Raw genomic sequence first — 13,499 nt, 5'->3', positions numbered from 1 at the left:
CGCGGCGTTAAAATAAAAGAATAAGATGTAAAAATGGTCTTAAAGCAATATATGAAAATGTTATGTGCATCAAGTAAAGCAATGCATATGGTTAACTCTGATTAAATCTTGTAAAATACCCCTAATGTAATCTTAAGACCTAGTTAGATAACTCCCATCACTTTTATGCTTCCTATGTTGTTTTAGGAACAACTGGATGAAATCAAGGCAGAGTGGAATGCTCACCATATCAGGCCATGCAGCAATCACAACGCGCCCAGCGGGATTCCTGATGTGATGTATACAGTACCTCAGCTGTGGGCTTCTGAAGAATTCCTTGCTCCACACACTGACATTGATACATGCAAACAGGCATACAAGTTCATTACAGCAGTCCCATGCGATGATGACATATTAGATCTATGTACTGTCATCATGCTTGAGTTAGGTTTGACTTTTCCCAAAGGTGTATCTGAAGCCATACAGTTATACATGACACTTTGTGAAGCACTTCGCTCCCTTATCCTAAACTAAATACCAGCTGTCTGTCAACTCACTAGGGGTGTAATGAAACATTTAAGATGTTAAACATGTCTCGATTCTACAAAGCTCTAATTATATGCCACACCGATTATTTAGCTCCGAAATATTTGCAAAAAAGTTTGCAAATTAAAATGTTCTGCTACATCTTTTCTAAGACTGTATTGAAATTGTTAAACCTTTAAACGTTACTGCTGTTAATTTGTGCAAGACTACTCATGTAAATATTCTAAATGTCATTTGGTTTCTTCCACACCCACTTATAAGTCAACTTTTTCTGTTTCTACTGTAAATAATATTAATAATTTTTGTTTTGTATTACCGTTTTGGGCTGTTGTTTGACTATTTTAAGCATATGTGATCCTTATTTATGAAATAATAGGCATTTAAGGCAAATATGACCACATGTCTGTTGTGTATTTCATAATAAAAAAAAAAAATCTAACATCAGCTCTAAGAAGTGGTTCTGCACTGTGTCTTCTTTCAGTTATGGGTAATAAAACATCAGAAAAAACACATTAGTTGTTCTTTTTTTGTACTTATTTATTGCATGTATTGAACAATAGCTACCACCAAGTGAAGTGTACCACCAAATATATTGTGGCAATGTGCAGTTGCACTTAAAACAAGCAGAACACTGTTGGAACATTAAATTCAGTAAACTTAAAGGTTGAAAGAAATAAAAAATAAGTAATGAACAATTTACAACACACAAGCTGCAAATGCAAGTATAAGGTAAGGAAAAGTCCATTTAGCAGTACATAAATGGTAATTCTTTCAGAGCAATAACGATGGAGGTGTAGAATTATCAGCTTTATGTGAGCAGGATAACCTAAGTGTGTAGTCTAAAAAAACATTTCAAATCAAATTATTTCTCTCTAACCAGGCTACAACTGAAATACCCTGTTGTTAATTTTCATTTGTGGTGCAGGAGCAAGGAGGGGTCACTAGTGTGGGTCCCTGTATGACAGTGCTCTTGGGTAACTTGACTTGAGCTTGCCTGTTGATGCTTATACAATGTCCATGACCCAAATGGAACTTTTTAAGACAAGGTCAAAGTCATTGCGAAGATCTGGATAGTTTTGGTAGTTGGTAGGCATGATTAAATAGCACCCACATGTATGTGCCTGAGGTCGACATTGGAATGAAGAGGTTTCTGTGAACTGCACTGTGATGAGGTGTCCAAGTAGGATGTCTGCCCCTGTGCAGAAACGAAGAAAAGACTTCAAGCTGAGGTCATCCGTCTCCCCAATATACTTCCTTAGGTGTCTTGCTACTGTGTTCTGGAGTGCAGTCATTTCCTCTGGGAATTTCAAAAGTGCTCTGACACGCTTAGATGTTGGAATGCGTTCTTCCATGATCTGCACAAGTCTCTGTGGATACAAAGTGCCTACCAAACAATTTAAGATGGGTCTCCAACATTTAATAACATACATTGGTGTTTGGATTAGAGCTTTGTGCCCTAACTGCACCAAGAGTGGAGTAATAGTTTCCTTACGAGGGATCTGGTGGCAGTCATGTGCATCTAGAACATCTATTAGATCATCTTTGTCAACAGACTAAAATGATTCCACTGCAAGCTGAAGGACTTTCCTCTCTTCTTTTGATATGTATTGCATAAAGCAATCGATTACACTGCTGTAAGTGGTTCCATATAAAGCTTCTTCCAGGAATGGAAGAGGCAGTAGTATTGGAAAATACTGTACAGTTAACCAGCCTGTAACAAGAATTCTTGCAATTGCTTGCCATTCCTGGACTTGATATTCATGCCTAAGATAGGGTGTCTTCACTTATGTGCCCAGTGTGCATTTTGTGTAGAATTCTCCCCAAAATTCTGATAGGCAGTCCCGCAAAACACCTGAACCCTCTCCTTCTTCTAGTTTCCCATTGGGAAGCTTCCTTTTGATATGCACATCTTTGTTCATAATGTCTGGATCCATAAAGGCTCCAATCAGCTCATTCATACAGTTGCCCCTACTCACCACAATAATGACATTTGGCTTCTTCTCCCAGGGCAATGTGTCATCCAGATCAACTGCATCGTTAAGTGAGGCTCCAATCATCACTTCATCATCGGCATAGGTGTTGGGCTGTATCTCTACATCTTCAACCTCATTACTGATGTTAATTTCAGCTGTGTCTTTGACTTATTGTCCTATTATTTCTTCACTTTGTTGTTCTTGCCTGATTCCTTTTGTAAACCTTCTTTGCCCTTGTTGTTCTTGGTCAGACAAGATGTTGACACTCAAAATCTCAGCATTTGTTATTTCTGAATCTATAAGTATGCAAGGCAGTTAAGTCTATACTAATTAAATTGGCTTCTAAAGACTGACTTTCATGGACATCAGGGGGGCAGTCGCGGTTGCTGAGACTGAAGAAGTTGTTTCTTGGGGAGAACTTGTAGCATGTTCTGTATCTTGCATACATTTGTTGGTGCATAGGTATAATCTGAGGATTTTTACCTTGGTTTTCTCATACATATCTTCAACTGTAGAGTCTCCATCAAGCACACTTTGTGAAAAGTCACGGATGTCACAAACATGATCCAGCAGCTTTAGGGACTTGGAGACACCATTTGGAAAGAAAAGTGATTCTGCCGTTTGTTGGATGGTATTTATTGTTGTATACCTATCAACAGTGACATGTCTGGTCCTCGTCCTTTCACAGCTCGTACCTGTTTAAATTCATTGTCATTCTCGTTGAAATTCATCCAACCCAATTCTACTCTCCTTGATTTTTTCTTTGCATTTCCATTTCCTTTCAATTTATTTAAAACATCTGCTCTTTTGTTTGCCTTTTCTTCTGATGCACAAAGTCTTGCCTTTATTTTGTCAATCAAGTGACTTTTTCTGGAGGTTGAAGATGCAGGCTGACTGTTGCGACAGAAGCCATAGAAGAACCACTCATGGTTCCGTAAAGAATTTTCAATTGATGGTTCTTTGGAGTCGTTTTTAACTCCAGTCATGGGCACTCACTGTCCTTCCCAGTTTCAGGTATTTGCTGCCCCAACACACTTTATCCAGCTCATGAAGAGCTTGAAAATGACCAGATCAGTTGAATCATGTGTACTGGGACAGTGAGCCCCCAGGACTGGAGTTTAACACCACTGTTTTACATAATTATTTTTGTAATTGTGATGAGTAAAAGTGAATAACATTTTAAAAGACCCTTCACAAAATGTAAAGGGAAGAAGCCAAAATTTGTATAAAACCGTTACATCATGAGAAGTTGTTTTAAAAATTTAAAAGGTTCATTAATATCACACTTCTATTTTTTTAAAACATAGTTAAAATAATGTAAACAAATTTACATAACAATTCACTTTACTGAGATTATTACATGACATCAAAGTTGAAATATGCCTCTGCACTTACTATGCCAGTGTTTTGTTTTTCACTGCAAAGGAAACAGTGTTTATTTTTTACTTACTTTGTCATGTTTTAGTTTGTTTATGAATTGTTCCTCAATACCACGGTCCTGCAAAAACAGCAACAAGGGGTCCTCCTGCTTCTCCATTTTCTGGTCTGCTTCTTACAGAAAAGCAGCTTATAATAAAATTACATCCAATACACATTTACAGTTAACAACTGGCGAACGACTGAGTTCTCCAACGCCACACAAGGTACACAAGTTTTGTTTGTTTGTCAGTTACATAGGGGGCTGGTAGGAGGAGTTAACTTTCTCATTAACATTCTGAAATGACCGTAACTATCAAAAAATATATTGGACCTGACTGTATTAGATGCTAATATTGATCAGAACATAGCTTGTTTTAACTACGCTGTAATAGCTTTTGTCTCACTTGGACTTTAACAGGCAGGGTTAATTCTTTATTATACAATATTAAAAACTCACTTCTGCCCATATGGAAAATAAATATATGTCAAAAGTATTTCAAAAAAAAATTTGAAAGTATATGAAAAAATTATTTTTCCATAATGTACAGCAATTGATTGAAATTAAACATTACATTCTATCAGCTATAACAGCGATTTGTTAGTCCTGAATTGCGAATTAAGATCACGCCATTTCCATGGCGAAATCCGCCAATATTACACATCAGGGTTTCATTTAAGCTTATAACTTCCAAAGTTGGGCTCTCAGATGAATGAAACCAGGTTCAAACTTACCATTTCGATCTGTGAAAAATTTTAATTTTCTTATTTTTTCCGCCCGTGGCCTATAGACAGCGAGCAAGGAAAATTAAGTGAAATATAAGACCGTGGTAAATATAAGCTTTTTTTATTTTTTTTTCCTTGGCTAGAGATTTTCAATACAAATGACATCCAAATCTATGAAAACGTGTTTGCTTTAGCACAGCTGGATTTGTGAAACATTCACAAAAACAGTTTGTGTTATTGTTTTTGTCAGGCACGTGCACAGATAGACCCCTAGTGGTGCTCAAGCACCTGCCTTTTTGTCCTAGATGAGAAAAGTGCCCTTTCTGGAGCCCAATTCTTTTCTACATTCATCAATATTTAAAAATAAAAATTACCCTCTCTGTCATCAATTCCCCCCAAAAGTGTTTTGATATTTGATGGGCATTTATTTGAGTTCTTGTGAGAATTCTGCCCCGATCTGATCCCCGCCTTGCCCCTCCCTCCTCCTCCGGTTAGCACTCATGCAGTGCTGAGCGCCAGGCCAAACCGCTGCTACACACTTCTCCTCTGACCCGCAGCATCTGACAGACAGGTACTGACAGTGTTTCATACAAAGAGCATCCATGCATAACGCATAACCTGTACTCAGGGGTCATGCGTATGTCAATACGTAATTTCAAAGCCTTGTCCAGCTGTTTACTGATGTTTGTCATGTTTAATGAAGGGGCAGGGGAACAAACTGCAGCAGACAGACAGACAGACAGACAGACAGAAAGAGAATTTAAAGACAGTTTTACTAGAAGTTCACTAGTTTTGTTTCATTTAAAATCTGACTTATTTTGATGTGAAAGCCTGAAGACAAAAAAAGCATGAGCACAAACATTTTGCAGGAGAATGTCAAGTAGCTCTCACAGTAAAGTGTTGCAAATAGATACAAACATACACTATTTTATAATTACAGCATCCTGGCCAAAACGCTGTGTAGGAAAAGTCACCTTTAGTCAAGGAGTTATTTTCATGCAAGCATTTATACTTCAACAGTTGAGGTTTACAAATGAGGAATAATTTTGCTAGGTAATTAACATTACAAACTAATATATGTAGAAGGCTAAATATAATGCTCTATGATGTAGAACAGCATATAAAAATGATGAATAAATAGAAAAATGTTATTTAGCTGTCTATTTGATTTTACTGGCATAATAATAGGCCCATTGTTAACATTAACTACCCAAAGTGGGTTTCTGATTTAAAATCAAAGGAAGATCTTAAGTTGAGCTACATGACAGTCTGGTGAGGTAAATTGATACTGATAATGGTATATTATCAGTGTAATGTTTCAATTCTGTCAGAAAACAGTAAAATGATGTACGTATATATAGTTTGGCGGTATGACGGTATTGCGGTATACTGCGGTATTTAAAAATGTGAAGCGCCAAATTTCTGCTTCCGGTCTACCTTGAAAACTGGCGAGACAAGCGAAAAGCCACAATGGCTAGCATTAGCTGTGAGGTAAGTGAGCTAGCTTTGAAGAAAAATGCCACTGCTGCAGTTTGGCAGCATTTTGGATTCGTTCCAAATGAAAAGGGGGAGCCAGCAAACCTTGATAAACCAATATGCAAGATCTGCCTAAAACAGTATTAGCCAAAGATGGAAACACATCGAACATGCAATCTCATCTAAAAACTAAGCACCCTTCAATCGTGGCACAGATGTGGCCACTGCTGGAAAAGGCTCGACCTGATTGTCACAACAAACTTTAATTGGAGCTTTCGCCAAATCCACAAAATACAAAAAGGACAGTGCACCATGGAAGGCGTGCACATCAGCAGTGACAAAATATCTTGCTAAAGAAATGGTATCATTCCACACGGTTGAAAAACCATCATTTAAAACCATGATTCAAACACTTGGTCTGACTCTGCTTCCTCAGGTTGGCTTTGCTCACCAAACACACTGAATGCTTTAATGAAGTTTGAGCCGCTGTCTGTTGTGGTTCTTACCACTTTTCCCCTTATTTTGTCAAATGTCATCAAATGTGTGGGACCCTTTCAACCTCTTGCAAGCAAGTGCAGCAGATCTCCTCTCCAAGGTTTCCTCATCTATCCAGTAGTGATGGGTCGGTCGCGAACGATCCGGCTCTGAGAGCCGGCTATTCAAAGTGAACGACGGGATCCGGCTCCTGATTGGGAGCCAATTCGTTTTTTTCCGTTTTTTTTTTTTTTCTGTCAAAGCCGCACGTGATTGGTCAAGATACGTGGTGGCGTTTGCGTGTTTACACTGAGCAGGAGGGGCGGGGTTACACACACACACACACACACACAGCGTGCACACGAACAGGAGGGAATGAGAGGGAGAGAGAACTCAGCGCTTTACACAAATCAAATCAAATCAAATCACTTTATTGTCACGTCACATTAACACAGGTGTGAAAGGTGAGTGAAATGCTTAGGTGCTCAGTCCCTCACAGTTCCAATACACATTAATTACAAAAAATATACACATTAACTTACACAGGCTGGAAAGGTGAGGAAAATGAGTGAGAGGAAACATAGTAAAGTTTGGCCTCGAGAAGCCCCTTTTACAGAGAAGTGCAGGCCCACTGGTGGGAGACCAAGTGTTCAGTCTACCCACATCTTATACATGTGATGGCGCATAGACTGTGTATCTGTCCACTCAGAGAGAATCTATTTTAACAGGGCAGATCATAACAGAAAAGAGAAACAGGATAAACCCATCAAAGATGAGCTCCTTGGTTTTTCTGAATGCTAATCTTCACTAAACTATCTTCTTTTTGTTTTGCACATTTTCATTTATATTTTGTTGAGTGTGAGTGATGCTTCGTTGATGTTATGTTGTTTCACTCTAGATGCTTGTTTATTTTGTTTTGTTTATTAGGATTTTAACGTCACGTTTTACACTTTGGTTACATTCATGACAGGAACATTCACCTCACTTGCATGTCTTTGGACTGTGGGAGGAAACCAGAGCACCCGGAGGAAACCCACACGGACACGGGAAAGACATGCAAACTCCGCACAGAAAGGACCCGGGCTCTTCACCTGGGGATCGAACCCAGGACCTTCTTGCCGTGAGGCGACAGTGCCAACCACTTAGCCACCATGCTGTCCCACTTTAGATGCAAACGTACAAATAATATACACAATCGGATCGTTTTGTCTAATTGAGATGGGTCTTTGTTTTTGTATTTTATAATTTATTGTTGGAGCACTCTGCATGTTGAGTATATAAATAAAGCAATTTAAATAATAAACATTTAATACAATGTTTTTTTTTTTACATTAGTGATTCATTTTACATGTAATTACATTACATGTAATAAATTAATTTAAGCAACAAAAAAATCTAAGGAGCCACTTGGGAGCCGAAAGAGCCGGCTCTTTTTAGTGAGCCGAGCCAAAAGAACCGGCTCTCTAAAAGGAGCCGAAATTCCCATCACTACTATCCAGTGAGTTGTGACCCCTATGTAACTTTGCTGGTGTGCTGTCCAACAATCCGTAGTGGTGGCGACATAGAATACGAATACGAATCCTTTATTGTCATTGCACATTGTACTTGTACACTTGCACAACGAAATTGGAATACACCCCCTCGGTACAAGAAAAAAAAAACAGCAAACAATAAAAGTACTATATACAAATATGAATATAAAAATATAAAACAGTACTTAAACAAAACAGAAGCAGAACCGAAGCTATTGCACATGTCCTATTCAAATTAAATTAAATTAGAAGTTGCACATGTTCCATTTAAAGTGAAATTGCACAATACCCATTGAATGATGCATATGTGTGTCACATATTTGTGTTTAACAGGGCTATGGCCCTGTTGTAAAAACTGTCTCTTAGTCTATTAGTCCTTGTTTTGATTTGCCTGTACCGTCTACCCGAGGGCATCAGTTCAAACAGTTGGTACCCTGGGTGTGTGCTGTCTTTTTTAATTTTGTGTGCCCTCCTGAGACATCGGGTGCTGTAAAGCTCCTTTAGTGATGGGAGAGGGTGCCCGATGATTTTCTGGGCAGTGTTGATGACCCTCTGTATGGCCTTCTTGTGTGCAGTGGTACAGCTGGAGAACCACACAGAGATGCAATAGGTCAGCACACTCTCCACGTAGCAGCGGTAGAAAGCAGTCAGCAGATCTTTCCTCAGGTTCAGCCTCCTGAGGATCCTCAGAAAGTGGAGGCGCTGCTGGGCCCTCTTCACTACTGCCGAGGTGTTAGAACTCCTTTGGAGGTCCGCGTCCATATGCACCCCCAGAAACTTGAAGCTGGGTACCCTCTCCACACACTCCTCGTTAATCCAAATTGGTTGCAGATCAGACTTCTTCCTCCTGAAGTCTACAATCAGTTCTTTGGTCTTGGAGGTGTTGATGACCAAGTTGTTATCTGCACACCACCCCACTAACCTTTGGACCTCCTCCTTATATGCCGATTCATCGCCATTAGAGATAAGCCCGACCAGGGTGGTGTCATCTGCAAACTTAATTGTGACATTGTCTGGATGGCTACTGACACAGTCGTACGTGTACAGGGTATAGAGTAGTGGACTCAGCACACAGCCATGTGGAGACCCAGTGTTGAGTCTGAGGGCTGTGGAGAGATGTGAGCCAACTCTAACTCTCTGTGTACGGTCTGAGAGGAAGTCTCTAATCCAGCAGCAGATGTTGGTTGAAAGTCCAATGTCCATTAACTTAAAAGTTAGTTTTTCCGGGAGTATGGTATTAAAAGCCGAACTAAAGTCGACAAAGAGCAGCCTGGCATAGCGTCCCTGCAGTTCCAGGTGAGAGATGGTGGTGTGTAGCGCTGTTACTATGGCATCCTCTGTAGCTCTGTATGCAAACTGAAGTGGGTCGAGGGTGGGTGGGAGGCAGGACATGATGTGGCGTTTCACCAGTTTCTAAAGCACTTCATGACAATCGGTGTCAGAGCGACTGGCCGGTAGTCGTTGAGGCTGCTGATGCTGGTCTTTTTCGGCAGTGGTATGATTGTGGCCGCCTTCAGACATGGTGGGATGAAGGACTGAGAAAGTGAAGCATTGAAGATCTTTGTAAAAATCCCAGCTAACTGATCCGCACACACTTTGAGGACCCTCCCGGTTACTCTGTCTTGTCCAGCAGCCTTTCTGGGGTTCACCGCTCTCAGTGTGCACCTCACCTCATGTTCCTGCACCACGAGGCTGTAGCTGCTGCAGTCGGATGGTGGGGCTGCTGCTGCTTCGTGAACTTTCCACCTCAAAGCGTGCAAAGAAGTGGTTCAGCTCCTCCGCAAGCGCTGGGTCGTCCTCAGCCATCGTGATGTTGCTGGACTTGTAGTTGGTGAGATGCTGGACTCCCTGCCATATTTGCCTAGTGTTGTTGGTCTCGAAATGGTTCTCAATCTCTCTTTTGTACTCCATCTTGGCCTTCCTGATGCCTCTCTTCAGGTCAGCTCTAGCGGCTCTGTACTGCACACCATCTCCAGACCTGAGAACGATGTCACGTTGTCTCAGCAGGACCTGTACTTATTTGGTCATCCAGAGTTTTTGATTGGAATATGCCCAAATATGTTTGTCCACAGTGACTTTTTCAACGCAGAAGTTGATGTATGAGAGCACCGACGTGGTGTATACCTCCAGGTCCTGATGTTAAAAAACACTCCAATCTGTGCCCTCAAAACAGTCCTGCAGCTGAGGTGATGCACCCTCTGGCCATGTTTTTACAGTCCTTGTGGCTGGTGGAATTATCTTCCTGCAAGGTGTGTATGCAGGGATCAACAGCATGGAAATATGGTCTGACAGACCCAGATGTGGTAAGGGGTTTGTCCTATAGCCTTTCCTGATGTTGCACACTTAATGTGCTGTTCGAATTTCGTATAGCTGACTTTACTGAGGTGTGACATCAAAGTCTGCCTCATCCGATGGGCAGCTTCCTCTATTCTGGTGCGGACAGTGGGTCTGGAATTGAACTTGCATTGCGGGTTCAGTGTCAATATAAGTTCTTTACAAGCAGGTTGTTCAACTACAGAAAATGGATGAAGACCCTCACAAATGAAGTTAATAATGAGCCTGTCAACCTTTGCCTGTGGCACACGTCTGTTTGCACCCACTGCCATCACATCATTTATTTTTGCTTGCTTGCATGGGGTGTCTGGTGGTTCCTGGGTTCGCTTCCGTGTTGCCACAAGGTCACTAAAGGCCTTCAGCTTTGATGGATGTTTCCTCTGTGAACAAAATAATCATTTATCATTATGTGAATCAACGTTGTGTACATTTAAACACACTGAATTTGAAATATTTGCATTTTGTATGTTTTCTACAATACATACAATACACAATAAATGTTCTGTCTTTTACATTTCATAATGCACAATTCTTTCTCACAGAGATGGCTAAAGCTATTACTATTAAAATAGTGAAAATAATGCATATACTATAGTCATATTCCTATTAAAGGGACAGTTCAAGGCTTTTATATCCTCCTAAAAGAAGTCTCACTTGTCGTGGTGGTGTGCTCAGCAGTGTCGCGCTCTCTCTCATACAACCCAACTTCAAAACAACTGAACTATTTACTCATTCATCATCTGTTCCGCTTATCCAAGTCTTTGTGATGTGGGAGGAAACCGGAGTACCCAAAGAAACCCATGTGAACACGAGAAGAACATGCAAACTCCACACAGAAAGGACCCAGGTTTCCCCACCTGGGGATTGAACTCAGGACCTACTTGCTGTAAGTGCTACGCAACCGTGCTGCCCCAACTGAATGATGACACAATTAATTTGCAACTGAAAAGGTGGTAATTTTATTGGGACATTATTTTCCAACAGAAGTTAATAGATGAATGATACAGCAGACTACACAATGCTCACCAGCCATGCAGTGCATATTAGCAGTTAATGTGTGGATTTAGCCACTCTACACACCTAACAGACTGCAATTGTTGTTATCAATTAAAAATAAAATGATTTCTGTTTATCTTCAATAAATCGCTGTTTGACGCTAGCATTATTTTATAGCTTGTTTGATGCTAACTAACTTAGTCCAGGTCAATAGTGCCAACTAACATTAGCAATGTCTTAGCAATGGCAGGCACTGATTTCTTATGGCTAATTTGAGCTACTAAACTACGAATACTACCAATTTTAACTACGACTGCAATGGTACAAGTATTATCTAACTTACCTCTACATGTTTGCGCAGGTTTGATGTGGAGTTTTTATAAGCTGCTAGTTCAGTCTCTCTGGGCAAACACAGCTTACACTGCATAATAAAGCTTGTTATTCACGTTTTTCCTCTTAGTTTAGCAGTGAGCTTACCATAGAGACAAGGTCCTTGTTTTTAGTGTTTAGCATTAGTGGTTAGTGTAGTTTAACACAGGGTTTAGTTTATTCTAGTGTTCATTGTTTTGTTTATAGTTTTGCTTTCTTTTGTGTTCATTCCCAGTCCCAATTGTTTGGTTTTGTGTCATTACTGATGTCCTGCTTACTCACCCAGTCTATTGTTACAGGTCTGAATGCTGGTGAACTGTAACAACAAACATCATAAGTTACAGTAGGGATTTTAAACCAGTTGTAGATAAATGCAGAGTTGACATAATTGGAACTGGATTGTGGGTGGAGAGCTAGATGTGGTTACAGAAGAGACAAAGTGACAATGTAGGCTTGATCTGAATCTGACACTCAGCACAACAATGTTACTCCTCTTCTTCATTTTCATTACTGCAAATACTAATGGTAAGTGTTATATAATAAGTATCATGTTTTATTTGGTTTGTAATTTCCACTATGACAAACATAATGCAATATTAAATAACCAATTTAGTATTAACTCGATGTTAAATATTGTTTAAATGTTTTATAGCAGAAGCTGCTGAGAGCATTACTCCAAATCAAACCATCTCATCTTCAACTGAAGGAAGCAACATCACACTGTCCTGCACATATACAGGATCACCATACAGCATTCACTGGTATCAACAGAAACCTGGATCAAAATTAGAGTTTATTCTGCTGATTAATGAACTTGGAGATGTTACTCCAACACAACCACCTCACCCGAGAATGTCCAGCAAAATCTCAAGAGATAATAAGAAAGTGGATCTGGAGATCGTCTCTGCTGCAGTATCTGACTCAGCACTGTACTACTGCGCCCTGAAGCCCACAGTGACAGGAAATCCAACCATGCTACACAAAAACCTTTTCTCAGAAGAGGGAGCTGTGTACATGCTGTAACCATTTGCTTGTTTAGTCTTCAGCAGGTGATGTCAGTTTACAGATCATCTCTAATGATAGCTGTTCACAACACAGACATGATCATGATATTAACACACATTAATCATGATATTAACTGAATTCATGGGAAACACCTGGTGCATGTCACGAGGAAAGGACCAGGACCCAAAATGCAAAGGAAAATAAAGTTTTTATTTGAAGTAAAGGATAATATGAACAGAAGAATTATAAAAAGTGAAACAAAAAACTAATCGGGAGAACCCTGATTGATGCCGCTGTGTGCCGCAGGCAACCAGAACTGAAAAGGAGAAAACGATCGCCTGGTTGCGAGGTGGTAGCGTTCACTGTTGCACCACATGAAGCGCCGGCTTGTGTGAAAAACAGTCCCAAACTAAAAGACCCCGACGCAGAAACGCGCGATCACGGGTGACAGGATTGCCCTCGTCTCCAGACGAGGGTCGCTGTTGCTGGGAGAGAACCGACCTGCAATTCAAAAAGCAAAAGAGAATTAATAGATCCTCAGTAAGCGGATTCGAACCGGGATTGCCGGTGCCAGAGGAAAGTGCTTACCCAGCTGCGCCAACCCGGACTTAGCAACCTGCTTTGACTTGATACGATATAAGCGCCGTAAAGAGCCGGCACAAATACTGCTGCT

At 40.4% G+C, this 13,499-nt stretch overlaps 1 gene segment (V, D, J or C); it reads left to right on the top strand.

The window, feature by feature from the left end:
• Nucleotides 1-12,303: 12,303 nt before the first annotated feature.
• Nucleotides 12,304-12,844, top strand: LOC134311817 (T cell receptor alpha variable 34-like). The segment is given in 2 exon segments: nt 12,304-12,346; nt 12,474-12,844. Coding segments are annotated over 2 exon segments (414 nt in total).
• The last annotated feature ends 655 nt before the right edge of the window (nt 12,845-13,499 follow it).

The sequence above is a fragment of the Trichomycterus rosablanca genome, chromosome 4 (genome assembly GCF_030014385.1).
Source record: "Trichomycterus rosablanca isolate fTriRos1 chromosome 4, fTriRos1.hap1, whole genome shotgun sequence".
Classification (NCBI taxonomy): domain Eukaryota; kingdom Metazoa; phylum Chordata; class Actinopteri; order Siluriformes; family Trichomycteridae; genus Trichomycterus; species Trichomycterus rosablanca.
Note: the sequence above shows the minus strand (reverse complement) of the source record. Positions and strands in the feature narration are given on the sequence as shown.